Here is an 18954-nt window from a genome sequence, read left to right on the forward strand (position 1 = left end):
TTGTAAACATTGCCCAGAATTACCTGGAATATAAATCGAAACTAAAGCAATTTTATCTAACTGACCATGGGAATCATAAGATTGAATGCTAATAATTGTGGCTGAAATAACATTATTGTTAAAGGGTATGATTGAGTGTTGAATAGAGTCTTTAATTAAAACTCCAGTCCCAACACCTGAATCATTTCTAATGAATTTATAGTTATCAAAATATCTTCTATGAAAAGTTTTTAAATGAGTTTCTTGTATAAGAACCACAGTGGGTCTAATGTCTTCAATTAGAAGGCGCAGGTCGGAACATTTTTCTGTAGAGATTAGCGAGTTAATGTTGATAGAGAGGGCTTTCATGTTCATGGTGAAAGAGAGGCAATGAAACCGAGATACGCCCCCGGTTTGTCTTGTTCATTGAGTTGTTTATACTCTGGCCAAAAGGATTTAACCTTACCAATCAGAATGTTAATAGGGACACCGAAAAGTTTGATTGATTCGTTTAAGAAGTCCCCAAAAATAGAGGATTCTCCAACACCAGCAGAAGATTTACGAGGCCCAGATGTTCGAGGCTGAAGAACTTTTTTTGCTGTAGCAGCATATGAGTTGTTTGATGTAATAAAAGGTGTTGCTGAAGAGTTAACTTCAGCGAAACGTGTAATTTTTATAGTATTGCTAGATTCAGCTTTAATTTCTTGATTTTTAATATGTAGTAATCTTTTCGGACACTGGCTAAAGCTAGCTGGGTGACCTGCTTGCTCACAGTTAATGCAAAAGACTTGTGAGGGAGAACCCTCATCATTTGCTTTATTTGTGCAATCTTCGGTTTGATTAGCTTCGTGATTTTTCCCACATTTAACGCAACGAGACTCGTAGGCACAGTATCTGCTACCATGTCCGAATCTTTGACAATTAAAGCATTGAATCGGGCCCTCCCTTTTAATAGAGTCCCACCAAATTCTGTGGTGTAAAACAATTTTGATTTTTCTGAGTTTAACGATGTCTTCATTGCTGTTAACTGTACATAGGAAAATATCTAAGTCATATTTATTACCTATCTTTCGACCACTTGGTGGTGAAGGGTTTAATTTGAATAATATTTAGTGAATTGTCTATTCTAAGTAATTCCTCTCTGACATCTGAAGGAGGGAAACAACCTGCAAGGCCTTTGAGAAGAATAGATGGATTACGTAAGGATTTGGGAGTGAAGGAGTGGCCTTCCACATTTTTTGACTTTTTAAAATTGTTAAAAAGGACGGAATGTAAATCAGGGTTTTTGACACGGACTTGAACTCTACCATACCCGTCAGTTCTTAATACTACTTTATTATTATTAATTTCACTAGCAAAATCGGATAAAATAAAGTTACGTATAACACTAGATTTTAAACCTGTGATGTAGATGTAGGGGCACCATTTTTGATTTTCAACTACGGCTGCGGGTTGGGCATCTTGACTGCTGGCCTGCTCTTCAGTCTCCATGTTACTATCGTCTTTGTCTTGATCTTGAAGAATCTTATATCTGTTGCTGTTGTTTATAATGTTGTCTCGTTCTTGATTCAAGTTCAATCGGTTATTCATCATGTTGTCTTTTGCGTTCATTGGTTTTTTAGAAGAGGATGGCGAGTTGTTTGCACCAGCTCTCTTTCTCCTTTCTAATACTTTGATGAAACAGTTGCTGTCATTTTGTAATATTTGTTGAAGTTTGCTTGATGACGCTGCTAAATTTGAGTCGGTTGAAATAGCTTTAGGGACGCCATTTGTAAAATCTCCAGAGACGCCATTTGTATTGTCTCCGTGGACGCCATTGTTATTATTGCTATTCAGAAATTCATCTGAGACTCCATTATTTTGCGACATCTCTGCACACATTTTATCAACATTTTCGTAAATCTTGGAATAGTCGCTATTGTTTAATAGCTTTGAAGGCACATTTATTTGTTGATTATTGTCAATATTATGAATAGGATGATTAAGTTCAGGATTTGAGGGTGGCTCAGGCGGCCACCCACCAGTTGCATCCATTTTGAAAAACTTTAAAAGTTTTCTTTTCTTCTTATGGATTGTTGAATTGATTAAATTGTGTGAAGAATCACTTAATTTAACAAACTTGATTTTATTTATTTGGTTTTGTTTAATAATATTTATTTTGCAAAATTTTTTCAATTTTTTTTTTTTTTTTTTTTTTCTATTTATTTCTCGAAGAATTACGCAGCAAAAATTGAACACAACCTCACTGCTCAACGTTCGAATTGAAACTCCTTTGTCAAAAACTAAAAAAATGTGTTTTTTGAGTTGTGACACTTTTGTACTACATGTGCGAAATAAAAAACAAAATTAAAAAAAAAAAAAAACAATCTCAACGATACCTAGATTCGAACTTAGGCCGGTGGAGTAAAAGGCAACTGCCTTTTTCAATTTTCAATTCATTTTTATTTGTCCATTTGGCTAATTCGAATTTGTTTATTAGGTTTTAGTACACATTTATCAGATAGAGTTTGAGAATAGCATGTGAAATGATAAAATGAAAAAAACGCCGTGAAAATTGAAATGATATTATTTTTATCACTTAACAGCACAACACATTTCTTACTGAGAATTTATTATTTTCAAATTAGCAAAATGTATTCTTTTAGGGTCTCAAATGTTCTACAAAAAAGGCTCTTGGTAGAAATCGATTGCTTTAACCGTTCAGACGATATTCGTATCCAAACCCTAATGCCCACTGATTTCAATAGTTTTTTTTTTCATGACCAGTTAGCATTGGGATTTGAATACGAATATCTTCTAAAGTGTTAAAGCGCAAGTATTTATTATATCCATTCATTTGCATGGATTTTTAATTCAGTTTGCATTCTGCTAGATAAGGCTGCAATAAAAGAGTATATCATATTGATAAATTTCATATTTGGTATCATTTTAATCCTTCGTCACTGATTTCATGTTTTTCTGAATAAATAACTTGGTTGTTGTAAATAAAACAAATCGAAATAGATCGAATTTCAAAATTCTTTTCTTGAGATCGATGAAAGATTGGTTTCGGTAGCAAACGCACTCGCAATAAAAAAGACGACATGACTATACTACGTTGTACAAACTGTGTGCAAATCCAGTAGTTGACTATCAAACCAGTCTTGATAGACCCTGACACTAAATGTATACCTACTTGAAGAGGTTTTTATTTGATATTTTGTACCCAGTAGTTTTATAAATGTAATGAAAAAGCATAAATCGTAATTATCTTGATAAGGGTGCAAAAAATATATAGAACCACACAACTCATGATTTGACTTCCCCTATAGCAAAGAGAAACATCAAACATACACTTACCCTTTTTCAAATTAAAGCAATCATAAAGGTCTCTACTCAATCGATACCATCACCACTTAATGCATCTAGAAAAAGAATAAGAAAAAAAATAATTCTTAACCTTAGAAATCTCTAATAACAATAATTTACAACACATGTAACCAAATAACCCCAAATCAAGCCATACTGTGCTCAAAAGTAAGAATAAAACAAAATTAAAAAAAAAAACAAGGTGAGGTCGATACTGCGAGTTGTGCTGCACTTTGTTGTATTCCCATAACCGTATTCACTCTGGGGATCACTTTAAGTAAAAAATAAAAAAAAAAAAAACACTACATCTCACAAGTATTTATGTATTATTTCAGGGTCAAACAAAACAGAAACAGAAATTTATGCGAGAATTTTTCAAACATTATTATTATTATTTCTCTGTGATATGAACATGAACACTTTTTAACAGTGTACAATGAACACAGCACCATGATGTCTGGTGACATTATTTTCATTATTTCCATTGCATTGGACAAAAATATATTTTATTCATATTTATGTGTATTCTCATACCTCCAGACAAGCCAGCAGGGGGTTTATTAAATATAGTATGGCAAATTGGTCACCGTTATTTAGTTGTTTGTTGGTTCCACCCTGCCTATGTTTTAAAGTGGGATACAAAAATTATAGGTACATAATATTATGTATGAATATTTATTCTATATTCATTGTTTATATAGAGTAGGTATTGGAAAAACCGTTCACACAAAATTCAAATCATGTTTTAAATTGCAAGAAAAGAAATATGATATAAAATATTTTTTTTTTTTTTCAATTTGGCTTAAATCTAAAGAGTGTAGTTGGTTCCCGGAACAAAAATTGAGTAGAAATTTGAAAAAAAAAAAAAATTATTATTTGTAGTAATAGTAGCCGTGTTTTATTGGTACTCAGTATTTTACTGAGTAAACATTTTATGCTGTAAACAACATCTAGTGATTACTTTTATTTATTTACAAATAATCCTTAATGTTGAAGGGTCAAAAATGTATAAGTTTAGAAAAAAAATTTCTGTGTAAACCAATAAATAAAAAACTTTTGTCTATCCTTAGCAATTATTTGTTGTTGTTTCCCGTGCAAAATTTAACCGAGCTTAGTACTGAGTTACCAATAAAACACGGCTAGTATATTACAATAACTTGGCGAAAAAAGTAATTTTTTTTTACTTTGGAAGGGGGGAGTCCCCGAAGCTACACTGAGGGAAAAAATAAATTGAAGTTGAGACGTCGTTGTTTCAAAGATGAACTACTTTGATTTATGTGACTTTAAGATAAGAAACCATCAGAAATTAACCTTTTTTCCACGTTGATTTAAAAATGTTCATCTTCAACGTAAAATCATTCCGAATAATAGTTAAATCAATGTGGTTTTCATTGATTTCACGTTGTTTTATGGTGGCTTTTCCCTCAGTCAGTGTAGAGGCAATTTAAGAACGGAATAAGTCCACTTTATTCCGAAATTGACTTTTTGATGCAAATTGCATCTTAAGGCATACACTTTTTCTAAGTTGAAAAAAAAAAAAAAAATCAAAAAAAATATTTTGGGAGTCGAAGTTAAAGGGGTTGAAAAATTTTATAAGTTTGAAGAACAGAATAAATCCAGGATTTCGGGCTATCGATTATGTCTTAACTAAGACGGTCACTGGTTTTAATTGCAGAAAACGTTGAATGGGTTATAATAATTATAAGAGAAGATAAAACCGCGAAGTGCTATTAAATGAAATTGAAGATAGGGATGCAAAAGCCCCCCTTTTTTTTTTCAATATACATATCTCGTAAACAAATCATAATTTTGATTATATTGATTTTAAAACTTGTTGAAGAGAATCAAATTTAATATCGGAAAAATATTTTTTTAAAAATTGAAAAAAAAATTGCATACCAAAACAGTCCAAACAAACATGAAAAAAGTAAAAAAAAAAACGATTTTTAGAGTTTTTTTTTGCTATTTTAACGGTATTTTTTTTTTGTTGGGCATTATTCCAAATAAAAAAAGAAGATTAATTAATTTCCTTCAAAATAATGGGCTCAAAAATTTTTTTCACTGAAAATTAATCGAAGACCATTCGAACCTATCTTTATATTCCCATTTTTTGTTTTTCTTAAGTGAAAAAGAGACCCCAAAAAAATTGTTTTTATTTACTATTTTCGTATGTGATCTAACCTATGTACATATGACACTTTTCGTTTTACTCAAACTCTACCAATAGTTCATGGTATTGATACCATTACAACTTTTGTTTTAAATAAATTATGTGTTTATTTCATTCAAAATTTAGCTTTTTTTTATCTGAAGGTCCAAAATCTGAAAACAGTAAAATATAGAAGGTATTCAGTTTTTTGCGTTTTCCCAATAATTTTGCAAAATGGACTTATTCCGTTCTATCGGCAGATCGAAAGTCTGTAGTATGCAAGGGCTCTAAAACCAACGATTCAATTGAAGGTGTTGCCGTTCTGTTCAAATTGCTTTTTTTTATACGTTTAAATTAAAAATTGTTAGGGCATAAAATTGAAAATTCTGCAAGTTATTTACTTGGAAAAAAAAAAAGTAAGATCTGACAAATATAAGCCTTTTATGTGCTTAACAAAGTGTTCTTGAGGTCTTACTTCAGTGATTATAGAAAAAAGTAATTTAACATAGTTTGTAACAATTTGAATACTCTATAAGTTTGCACTACAACATTTTTTTGAAATCAAAAATATGCGAGTTATGTGACAAAATCAAAACTTATTTAAAAAAAAAACAGAATGGCGGTTGAATGGTTTTCGATACAGTACCAAGTGCAAAATATGGTTTTCGGCTCTTATACTGATACTCTTTCTAATCTTTGATTTAATCATCCAAACAAAAAGCTGACTACTCACTTGCGATTATAAACAAAAATCGATATTCCATCTCGATTATGATAAACTTTAAAAATTTCTTGTTGGTGCTTGCCATTTGGCAAAGTAAGATAAATAAATGAAATCAAACCCTGTCCGATTAAATTAAATCATTAATACGCATATCTCTGTCTGCATTTCATCAAGTGACCATTCTCAAGAAAAAACAAACTGTTCTCCATTCATATTTTGTTCATCTTTATTTATGATGAAATAATAACAAGCCAAACTAAAACCGTTATCTAAGATAAAGGAAAACTCATCTGGTGCGTCAGCTTTTGTGTCATCTAAGTTTTTTTTTTTATTATTATAAATTTTCTTGCCACTATAATGCTGATGATGATGACATTCCAACTCACTTAGTGCACTCGAGCACACATGACTGTCTGTGAAATTTTGAAATTCATATCAACAAAATTCTAGGTCTAGCTTCTGGGAGTGCTGCTATGCTAAAGCCCAACTACATACATATATAAACAGATTGCACAAGTGCTAATTGTTGCCAGAAGCTAACTGGCAAAGCGCGATAAAAGTACCCACTTTCGCGCAAATAAACTACATATAGTCAGTTAACACATTGCAATTAGAGGGTGTACTTTGTCAGAGTACGCGGAAGAGTACTCTCTCTCTCTCCTTTCTAGCTTCTTTTATTCTATACTCTGTAAGTAGTACCTCGCCTCCTACTCAAATGCATTTGATGCAATGCGATGTAAAGAGTTATTTACAACAACAAAGCGTTAATAAGAAAATGAAAGCAACAATGACGTTCATCTGATGTATACCATCAAGTTATACGGAAGATCAGGAGGTTGGGGCTTGGGGTTCGGGGGAGATTGAGAGAATACATTTGTTTTGTTTGTTGTTCTCTTAGTTGTGCCCTCCATTCATTGTCCAAAGGACAATAGTGACAATTTTATACGTGTAGGTGTACCACTAGACTTTGGTTGAAGCTGGGATTTTAACTGCTGGCAATTTTTGATTCCAGTTTTATTTAGGGCCAATTTTTCAATAGTCAGTTAAACAGTCAGTTAGTACTTATTCCTAAGGATAGAGAAAAAATCAATTTTCCAACAAGCAGATATAGCTTATTCCTAAGAATAAAACTATCTGCTTCTTTCAGAGACGAATAAAAATTATTCTAAGGAATAATCTCAAAAAAAATATTGTGTCAGTTGTCAAAGCTGTTTTGAAAGAATTTTGAAAAAAAATACAGTGGAACACAAGAAAACAAAAACAATCATGAATAAAAATGACGTTTAATTTTAAATATTTTTTAATTTGACAATTTTTTTTGTTATTCTGTAGAATAAAATATTCTTGATTGAAAAATTCAATGTTTTTATCTGATTGTTTATGAGCCTAATAACTTCATTCGTCAAACAGTTAACTGACTGTTTATTAGAAGATTGAAAAATTGGCTCTTAAAGTTTAATCTTCAATTGAAAGGAAGAAATAGAAGTAACAGAAACGGTGTGGTGGTGTTACTTAACCCATATGCAATCCAGGCCATTTAGAACTCCCTTAGCATAGGTATACAGGTAACAAATGCCGTATTTATTTGATATTTATATCAGTTCGTAGTAAAATAAGTAATATTACAATGCAGAAAAAATATAACAATAAATGTCACACCCATAACGTTTAATTGTAACGCCCGAAACAGCGCTAAAACAAATATTTTTGTTATTTTTTCTTAGCAGTGAGAGGAACTAAGATAAATCAGATAAAGTCTTGGAAAAAACAACTTAACAAAACAAAATTTTGTTTTTGTTTTTTTATGTGACACCAATAACGCCATTTATTTGGATTTTATACTTAATTCACTATATTTGCTATGTTTAAATAATGAACATCATGAGTTTTGCAAATTATTCAGATTTAATTGTATTAATATTTACTAATTAGTGAAGGCTGTCACACCCACAACCATTGAAAAACCTATTAAAAAATGTTTCTAAAAACTCACAAACTCATTTTCCTAAAATTATTCTTTTTTCTCTAACGCAAAATACAAAAAATATTTGAATCGTTTAGATTATGAATTTTTCGTTTCAACTACAGCGTGTGACACGGTTACTTCATTTTTTGTTCTTGATTTATTTTCACTAAATAAATTATTAACATAACATAAATATTTTGAAAACCACACTTTGGTTACCTGTCGTGTAACGTAACAATCTCTTAAGATTTGATGTAACGGGTGTGACGTTAGAAAATTGATTCAGTCTGCTTCTGTGACTTTTATAAGCCACATTGTAATTTTTGGAATGAATTGGCATAAATTACATATTCAATATGAATTAATTATACGTTTCCACTAAACTTGAAGGAAATTTACAAAGTGCTGTGGTTTTTTTAGGTAAATAAAATATGTAACGGGTGTGACATTGTACAATCGTATTGAAACAATATAATATAATCATTACAAAAAGATTTTATTACTTTGAGAAATAAAGATGTAACACTTGAAAATTCGTATAATTTTTTTTTTTCGAACAAAGACTTTGTTACAATTCCTATGATATAACAAAAGATTAATTTTTTTCAACCAACCAAAAAACATAATAGTGAAAGTGATTCAACATGCGTGACCCAGAATTGCAAATAAAATGAACTGCTACCTAAAGAATATTATTTTTTTTTTTTTATGAAAAAGGAACTTCCCCAAACAATCGAAAGCGAAACTTAACCCATAATTATTTATTTTATTTCATTCATGCCACATGAGTTGAATTAATTAAGCATGATCGTGCGTTTTGAACAAAAACCACTTTCTGTTTTATTTGCCGCTTACCATTTTCAAACAAAACAAATAAAGAAGGAAGAAACTTAACACACGACACGATGTGTGACGATCTTTTTTCTTTGATGTGGTGAACTTTTCTATCTATCGGTAAGCTCATTTTCAAGTCATTAAGAAATGTTAAACGATATTTTATTGTGTTTAACGCACTTAAGTGAACCAGTTTTGGAAAAACTGGTATCATTTTCTACCCACATTAAAAAGAACCGACCGAAAGAACAAACCAAGTATTTTACATTTGGGCAAACTGGAACATAGAATGAAGATTTGGAAGTTAAAGTTTCAAGAATTAACATTAAAAACGAATGACAAAAAAACATTTTTTGTTGAAAAACAAGATTTCTGAATAGACCTGCCAATTAAAATAATTTGCATGTAACAGAAAAAAACAAACATTTCCAAACAAAAAGAACAAACCAAACCAAAAAAACAAAACCGAATTCAGGAAAAGTCGTATCATAAGTTCCGCTAATAAAACCAAAATTAACAACTTGCAAGATTGATACCAGCTGGTCAATGAATTGCAAACATTTTTAAAACTAAAACTATCTAGAATCTAGATTGTTTAGATTTTAAAACAAAGGGAATCCTTTATCAAACATTTCTTCAAAAAGTAGCTGCAAACTCAACATGTATCCAACAGATGTCTCTCCATTGATGTTTTCTGAAGAAACAGATTTGCAAACATGGGTCACTTTATATCTCTTATCATAATTTGTCATGCCTCAAGATCAACATCAATCATAATTACTGTGATACCAAACACAAACTGTAGGGAACGATTTAAATTCTTTTGTTTACTTTTTTGCCAATTTTCGCAATTCCTTCATGCTTCATCCCCTATCGTCTTTTATTTGCTTTTGGGCCTTATACCACTGAAATTTATTATCATCGTGTTACAATCAGTAAAGATCAATCAATGCCCCTACTCAATCTATTTACCACCGGTGTTTTATTTCTTTCTTTTTTTTATATATATTTTTTTATTGTTCGGGCAGCTGATCGTGGTACTTTTTCAGGTCAGACCGGGTGTCGTCGTCGTCGTCTTTGGTTTAATTTAACCTTGTTTCTCATATCATATACGAACGATAATTTTTGGCGCGAAAATTCACAATCAGACTATAGTAAAAATTCTTTTTTTTTTTTTTTATTATTCTCACCTTATTGTAGTAGGTAATCGATGTTGATGGTGATATTTTGTTTGAGCAAGAGATAAACTTCATAACTTGGTCGCACGTACTGAATCATATATGAATTTTAAGTATTAATGCCTTCATTAATGTGATCAATAAAATATTAACATTGTAATTGAGCTAGGTACCAACATTCTACAATGAAAGTTAAAAATACATCGGAATTCCAGACTGATTAAAATTTCTCACTTAAGGTTTTGGGCAATCGTAAAAATAAATAAATTTTTTGCACGACACCACATGAAGAAAGTCGTGTCTCCGAACGGCTAAGTAGAGATTAACTTTTTAATGAAAATGATTCCCTTGAAGCCTTTGTGAATTCGTCCAAAGAGGCAGTTCTGCTGGAAAGGTGGTTTTCTGTAAAGTCGATTTACGAACGATAATTTAAAATGATAACGTAATAAGAAAACAGGTGTTCTGTCACCGTATCTCTTAAGAACAAAAAAAAAAAAACGAAAACACGGCAGTTCTAATATTCGTTCGAATTTGAAAACGGAAACTAAAATTGAATCGGTACGTATTGAAAAAGGTTGTCCTGATTTCCATTCGACTTTTTTGTTGGAGAATATTGTTTTCCGGTAGCAATTTCTACCCGAATTGAAAACAGCAAAAAAATTTCGGATTGTAGATCCGTTCGTTTTTTAAAACATCTATGAATTCGCAAAATGTGTTCCAATAAGGAATTCGGATCAGCAAAAATTTGAAAACTTGAAAAATATAATTCGGACGGAAATCAGAACAGCCGTGAAAGAATGAATGGGTTTTGGTATAATACTTGTTTTTTTTATCATCGAAAAACGACCTTTTACCCAAAATATTTTCACGCACTCTTTTGATTCTTGAATATCATGGCGAACGAATTGTTAAGGTCATTTAAAGTAGTTTGGTGGTTGAATTAAACCTACAAGTCAGATTTGTTCGACACATATATGGACTTTTCAAGACAATTCTCTTTCTTGAAGAAAAAAAAAACATATTTTTTTAAGTCAAGACCCCAACCCATTCGGGAAGCGAACTTTCTTTGAATTTATCTGAAAATAAATAGAACTTTAGATGAAAAAAAAGATGTTCAATCCAGCTTTTTTTTTTTGATTCCCCCCCAAATTTTTTTAAATTTCTGCCAAGAATTCATGCATTTGGGCCCTGTATGCGGTCGAAGGTTTTTTTTTTTTTTGCTTTAGAATAAGTGCAACGCTTGTACCAACGTTTCGTAGAAGTTTTTTAAAATTGTATCTGAGAACTAAAAACATCGATTACAATCTCTTAAGTCTTTGGTAACCCTTTTAAATGCACAAAACATTTAAATGCCCATTTTTTAAAACCAAAATACGCGATACCCTATTTAAATAAAAAAAAAAACTAAATCCTACATAAATGCATATGGTAAGCAAATTTTATTTCACTGGTGAAATTCTCATTTATTTAAACATTTTTTAACCATTAGCGGCTTAATTAATTATCGACAATGATACAATCATCATCATCATAATTAATATATTTTTTTTTTCTTTACTTTCTCAATTTTCAGATTAATTACATCACTGCCCAAATATACCCAACATTTATTAGTTTTACTATTTGGTACATTCCGTGTGATTGCGACAAATGCCTCACATGCAGGCACAGGAATGACAAGTGAAGCGCTGGGCGTTTCTGTGGCACCGAGTTTTTTCCAATCGTGCGTTAGCGATGGCAAAACAGCTAGAATGGAAGATGTGCTGAAATTCAAGGTATATAATTCCTTTGTTTTTATTTTTTTTTTTCCCTTTATATAGGTATATTTTTCTTAAGAAAAAAACATAGAATAATACAAAGTAGTTAAGTAGGTACTTCTTTTGAATGCAATTCATAGAGAGAAAGTTATTTAAACTTTTATTGTTTTGATCTCTTCACGAAGGTGCTAATTAAATAAGAATTTTAAATTTTTCATTCTTTTTTTTTTGTGTTGTTGTTCATTTGCAGTATTTAGTTGGAGAAAATTTAATGAATGAGAACAATTAGTTTAGAAACTTTTATTTTATCTAGAAGTAGGTTTTAGACCAAAGGGTAAGACGAAGTTTTATTTTGCAATGAAAAGTTAGTAGAACGTCACATGCAAGTTTGTGTAACGACACTTTTCATGCAATATAATTTTTTTTTGTATATGGTTTCTGGTTCTCTGGGTTCTCTGATACCTAAATAGTGTGACCTATTTAGTAGGTAATATGTTTCTTTTCTTATTGAACTCATCATTTTTTTTTAAGTATTCGTAAGTCTTACCATATTATCTAACAAGGTTTTAAATGTTTTCAGATTTTAAGTAGATCTTGCAAATTTCGTCTTTATGTTTTACGTTAAACTTTTTTAAACTTGTGAAGCGCATTGGACCATTTATCGTACCTCAGACATTTTTTTAATCCTATCCTCCTTGTCTTTTTGAAGCCAAATACAATAAGTGTTAAGTCAAATAATAACACTGGTTAACAAGGGTTCTGTTGCCGGAACAAAAATATACTTTTCTGAAGGTTTTCGGTGTGCTGAACTCGAATCCGAAGTCAAAAAAATTCTAGTAGCTCTCGTTTTTGAGATATTACCGTTAGAAAATGCAAAAAAACGTTTTTTTTGAGTTTTTCGGACCTTATTCTATTGTATAATGAAAATTGTTTGAGCATATTTAGTAGCGGTTTCTATAAGAACTATTTCCCATCTTTCGATGCCTGTTTAAATCTTTTCAATATCTTTTGTATTGCCCGAGATATCTTAAAATGAAGTAAGTGGGTTTGGCTTCATATATCATAAAGTAGATAATGACGTTATAAAATTTATAAAAATACCAAACAACTGAGGATATCTCGTACAGTAGGGTAAGCGGGGGTACATTTGACACCGGGGCACATTTGACTTTGCGTTTTTCGGTATGATCGTGCCCTTAATTAACAATAGTTTGGATGAAGAAAGAAGCTTAGTTTGATTTAAAGAAATTTTGCGAAATTTCGCAGTCTTTCATTAACTTTTCGCGAAATACCACGTGTTTTCGTGTTTTCTGTATTTTTGATCTAATTTTTAACCACCGGTATGTAAGCGATTTCTGAACCTAATAAAACAGTTTTTTTAATGGTGAATCAATATTTTGATAGCACTAAGCTTAAAATTAAGTAAATTAAAACCAGCTTTGTAAAAAAATAGTATTAGTTATTGAAAAAAAAGAAAAACAGTTCTGTGGCTCCTTCGGGGCACCTTTGACTTTTGCAATGTGGGCACAGTTTTACGTTGATTTTGGGGAATTATATATTAAATAAATTATTTAAAAATAAATCGACATCGATTAATTTTGATTAAGATTTAAATGGAGAGATTTTTTGAAATATTTTATGATTTTTTGTTTTTTCTTCTTCTTTTTAGAAAATAAATTTTTTGATTTTTTTTTCGTTATATTGTTTAGTAGATTGTTTAAAACCAAAAATTAATTTTTTTTCTAACTAAACAATAGACAAACAAGATTCGCTGATAGTTTTAAAAATATAATGCACACGATGTGGGGTTTAATTCACAATTGTCAAATGTACCCCTTTTAAAGTCAAATGTGCCCCGGTCCTGGGGCACTTTTGACAAAATGACTTTTTTTAGAAAACATTATTTTTTTAAATGTTGTAATATGGTAAAACCAAAAAATTTACTGTTAGTATAACCTTGAATAGTCAATTAATCAAATACAAAACAAAACATTGGAAAAAAATTAATAGTTTTCGAAAATACAGACCTTTAAAAACTAAGTGTCAAATGTACCCCCTTCTCCCCTAAAAAAGATATCGGAAAGATTTAAACAGATTTAAAAAGGTGGAAAATAGTTCCTATAAAAACCATCACTAAATATGCTCAAACAATTTTCCTTATATAAAAGAATTAGGTCCGAAGTGCTCCATTTTCTAACGGTAATATCTCAAAAACGGGAGCTACTAGAATTTTTTGACTTCGGGTTCGAGTTCAGCACACCAAAAACCTTCAGAAAAGTATATTTTTGTTCCGGCAACAAAAAAAAAGTTTAATTTTGTAAACCAGTGTAATCTTAACGCAAATATTTTTTTTTTAAGTTAAGAAGTTACTCATACACCACAGTGACTTTGTTATTTTTCTCTAATTTAATCACCGACGGAATAATAAAACCATCCTATTTTTTTCACCATGTACCAAGAACTCGAGGCGGACAAACGATTGCAGTTTTAATTTTGGAAAAAAAAATATTTTTTAGGCGATTTTGGGGAATTTTGAATTTTTAGTACAAAATTTGTTTTTGTTTTTTTTTTTAATACCTTTTAAACGTGGGGTGTTCACTTTACAAACGACGATTTTTTGTTTGTATCCATTTATTGAGGTGGACAAACGAAATAAATTTGAATTTTGGAAAAAAAGTAAATTTTGGGGATTTTAGGGGACTTTGATTTTTTTAGTTCAAATTTTATTTTCTTGAATTTCTTTAAACCTAGGTATAACAAACGATAATTTTTGGTTTATTGGACAAACTATTGCAATTTAAATGTTTGAATAAAAAAAATTTGATTTTGAATTTTTTAATATTTGCCTTTTCAATATCTCCTTAAGGGGAGGTGGAAAAACAATCATTTTGGTATTTGATGTTGCATTTCTGGCTTCGCGGAGCTGCGAAAAAGAACGGGTTTGTGATCTTCTGTCGGATGTTTGGTAGCAAGTTAAACGTCGTCTGTCACGGATATTTTTGCAATCAAGAATTCAATGGCTTGATGAATCTAATTGCAAGTGATTAGCCCAAGTTCTTGCGTTCGTGAAAAGAACGCATTTTCGGACGCGTATAAAACTTTTGTCGTAAGTGTTTTTGTAATCAGGGAGAGAATGACTTCAGGATCTAACTAATTTTAAGTGGCTACCCTCACTAAAACAATTTTGGATGGTACTTTTGATGGTACTTTACATGCTAGCAGACTATAGTTTTCGTCATCACCATGAATGAGACTGATTGTAACATTCATATGTATCGAATGCCTTTCGTGCAAAAAATTAGACCAATTATGCTCCCATCCATTTATCCTGCTCATTTCAGACGTCGTTTCTCATGTTTCCACCCCTCTAGAGACTGGGCTTCCTTTGTAATTCTTTCTACTAAACCGATTTTAACCGACTTTGTGCTTTCTTCAACTGTGCCTGAACAAAAACGCATCAGAGACCAAACAAAAAGTTCTAAGTTATCGGGCCTTTATTGTTAATAGATTGGTTTTTATGGATTTCATTTTTTTAGCGTTGAACTTTATTCTTGCGGGTTCTGTTTGTGTAAAAGCTTCGTTAATCTTCAAACTGTCTTTTTCCAAGTCAAGATATGGTAGGAATTGTCCCCTTTTATGTGTTTCATGTTGGACGGGTTTTCGAAACATATTGCATGCTAATAAGTAATTCTGGTATACAGTTTCTGGAGTTCACATATTTTTGTCTGTAGTCTCCATTTAATTTCAAACCAAAAACAATGCGTTTAAAATATTAACATTGCTTTGCTAATAAATTTCCGTTTCATAATTGCAACAATATTGGCAGTGCATTTGATCCTGAACGTTGAAAATACAATCTTATTGCAGTTCATTAAGAAAATTTTACTTCAAAATAAAATGCTAAATGACTATTTCTATATATTAACCAGGCAGGGCTAAACAAAAATTACATAAACCTAGTTAAACAAATGCCCCCTTTTTAACCTTCAAAGCAGCTTGCTTAATTAAAAGCCATACAATATTGTTTCTCTATATATTTGCAAAAACTGTGTCAACAGCACTTTCTTCTCATGTTTCGCACAAATCGTTCAATAACTTATCGATACTGCACACATGGTTATCTAAGTGCCGACATAGGAAATGTAATCTAAGATGTTTGAAATTATTCAAAGCAAGCGCGAAACGAATCCCTATCTTCAACGCGTATCATTGACGAGATGGCAATATGCACCTTTTTTTATTGCTCACATAATGAAAAAAAAAAAATAAAAGATAGATACTCTTATTTTTTTAAACTGCGCCCTTTTTTTACATTATATTTCGTTGCAATTAATAAATTTCAATTGAAAAAATTATTCAATTTATTAAATAACAACAATAAGAGCCACACACTCAGAGCAAAGCTGCTAAAATGATTGTTTGCATTGCTGCACCACACAGAAGACACAAAGTGTGGTAAGGAGTCAACACCACATCAGAGTCAACAGTAGACACAAATTTTCATTTCCATTAAAGTTAAAGATTTATTTACTTATTTTTACACAATGACACCATGACATGACTTATGTATCATTTTTTTTACAATACTTTTTTAAGTACAAGCAAGTGCTTCGTTTTGCTTTTCAGCTTTTTTTGTACTGCATTGTGTCCTGCATCGTCTTGTCGTTGGCAAAACAATGATAAATACCAGAACAGCAACAACAAAAAATAGATAAAGAAAAAAATAAATAAATATTTTGTACACAAAACAAATATTTTCCATTTTTTTTGTTGTATTTATTTATTGAATGCGTAAGTTGCGGCGGCAGGCTATTCACTCTTTTTTGCTTCTTTCTGAGTAATCGAATCAATATACAATTTAAATGAAATTAAATCATCTTGAGACACATTCTATGTGCATACATAAAATATTACAACACTTGCAAATAGCGAATAAGAACAAAATAAGTTTGTAATCGAATGAATATGATGAAATATTATTTTTTTTTAATGACAATGTGTTGTAATGAAAAAATGTCATCCGCCGCCGCAAAATAACAGCAGCTTCCCGGAAGCCAGATAAAGATAAGAATTGAAACTGTTGTGACACTTAATTTTTCTTGTTGTTATTTTGTTTTAATCCTCTAATCATGAGATGTCGACATACATAAGTGCGTGTATGTAACGCAATAGTTTTTTATTCGTTTTCGGGTGCAATTGATCTTACAAAATTTGATGATTTCTCCTTCTTTGTTCCCCGAAATATTTCATTTAATTTGTTTTGTTATTCTGCATAAGTAAGACAACAAATTTAAAATAAAAACATTTTAAAAATTAAGGAATTCCATTTCCACGGTTTTATTACCTGCTTTCACTAATTGCCAAAAATTCTTTTGTAATTGATTTTTTAAATAAACAGACAATATTAAATTTTGCATCATTACTTATAATTCAATAAAAAAAAGGAATACAAAAACAGAAATTTATGAACAAAAATGACTTTATTGCTTTTCAAATTATTCGACTTGAAGATCTTTGCACTTGTGCATTCGCTGAAACCATTTGTCGAAGTAATTTGACCAGTCTAATACAGATTTTGAATGCCTCCACTATTTCTTCGGATGGTGTAAATCGTTTTCCAACACATCTGATCTATGAATTTTGGAAACAGATTGATGCCAAACCGGGGACAAGAAGGTTGCTCTTTGAGTTATAAAAATCACTTGTTTGAGCTGATTGATTGAAATTGATTCTTCTTTTTGAGTTAGTTGATCTCAATTTTTTATAATCATCTGGCAAGTTAATGGTCGCACACTACGCTGAATTTATCGTCTTTTAGTCTTTCAAGGCTGCATTAGCCACATGACTGGTTTTTGTGAAAAAAAACACGCCCTCATTTTCTTCGTAACGCTACGACCTTTCACAACATTTGTTGGATTTTTTTCTAATTAAAAAAATCCAAATAATGGATTGATTTTTCTTTTCGGATGCATATGTAGTATTCGTAGTAATCTAAAGCTGGATAGACTTTACGCAGATATGTCAAATGCATGTCGTTATTTTTTACGAATTTGGACCAGGTTGCGTTTATAGCATTTTTTTATGTTCGGTCCAGGACATGTTATACGTAGAGACCACGCGAAAGAACTTATACTGGTTTACAATTTTTATTTCTGTACCGTTAAAACAACATTTTTCACAAACTGCTCTTCGTCCTCCATTCCTAAAGATAACAATTTCCAACTTCTCAAGATTAACTTCAAAGTTCGATTTATGACAATAGCTGAACTTGTTTATAAAAGCTTGAAGTATTGTAGGACTGTCAGCCAAAGTTACGATGTCATCTGCATACAAGAGGACAAATATTCCCATGGGGAGTTCAGAGTGGAGATTATTTAAAAACAAGACATTAAGTAGAGCACTCAGTACTCAACCTTGTTTAACACCTTTGTTCGTGCGAAAGAAATCAGATGCATTGCTTCTATCCTACACCGTTGCAGCTGTATACTATCTCTGACCATACCTTGCCCCTTCCTTAAGACGTAAATTAAACAGTTGCTAAAATTTCTCTTCGATCAAACCTTCAAAAATTGAACATGTACAATGTTCATGGCTTTATCGCAATCATATGAATTTGGCAACACAATGAATTTAATACCAGCCAAAGTTCTAATTTTATTACCGAAATGTTTCTTAAATTCCCTTCCTTCTGGTGCATCACATAAATATTTTAACTTTTATTTATTCCTTGATTGAATGTTTTGTTTTTTCTATTCTAGGTTGCTACAAAAATAATGAAGCACATCATCGATAAATTTGCCATTCACGATTTATTTGGTCGGGCAAACTATGAATACTATGCCCGTGTTACCGGACGAATACTCAAAGTACAAGACGAATGGATTTGTAGCTTCCAATATCCACCGCCGCCACGAGGCAAATTAGCACAACAAAAATATGCATGTAAGTTTATTTAAAATAAATAAATAAATAAAGTTTTTAATACACTAAATAAAATAACAATCATCAATCTAATTTTG

General features: G+C 31.1%; 1 protein-coding gene across 2 annotated transcripts in view; it reads left to right on the plus strand.

Annotated features, from left to right (window-relative positions):
* LOC129917674 (uncharacterized) overlaps positions 1-18954 on the plus strand; it is a 51636-nt gene that overhangs the window by 21132 nt on the left and 11550 nt on the right. For both annotated transcript variants that reach the window (XM_055997717.1, XM_055997718.1), the window contains exons 2-3: positions 11752-11953; positions 18694-18877. In XM_055997717.1, coding sequence (XP_055853692.1) covers positions 11752-11953; positions 18694-18877 — 386 coding nt within the window. The remainder of the gene's footprint in view (positions 1-11751; positions 11954-18693; positions 18878-18954) is intronic.

This window comes from Episyrphus balteatus, chromosome 4 (assembly GCF_945859705.1).
Source record: "Episyrphus balteatus chromosome 4, idEpiBalt1.1, whole genome shotgun sequence".
NCBI classification, from domain to species: Eukaryota; Metazoa; Arthropoda; class Insecta; order Diptera; family Syrphidae; genus Episyrphus; species Episyrphus balteatus.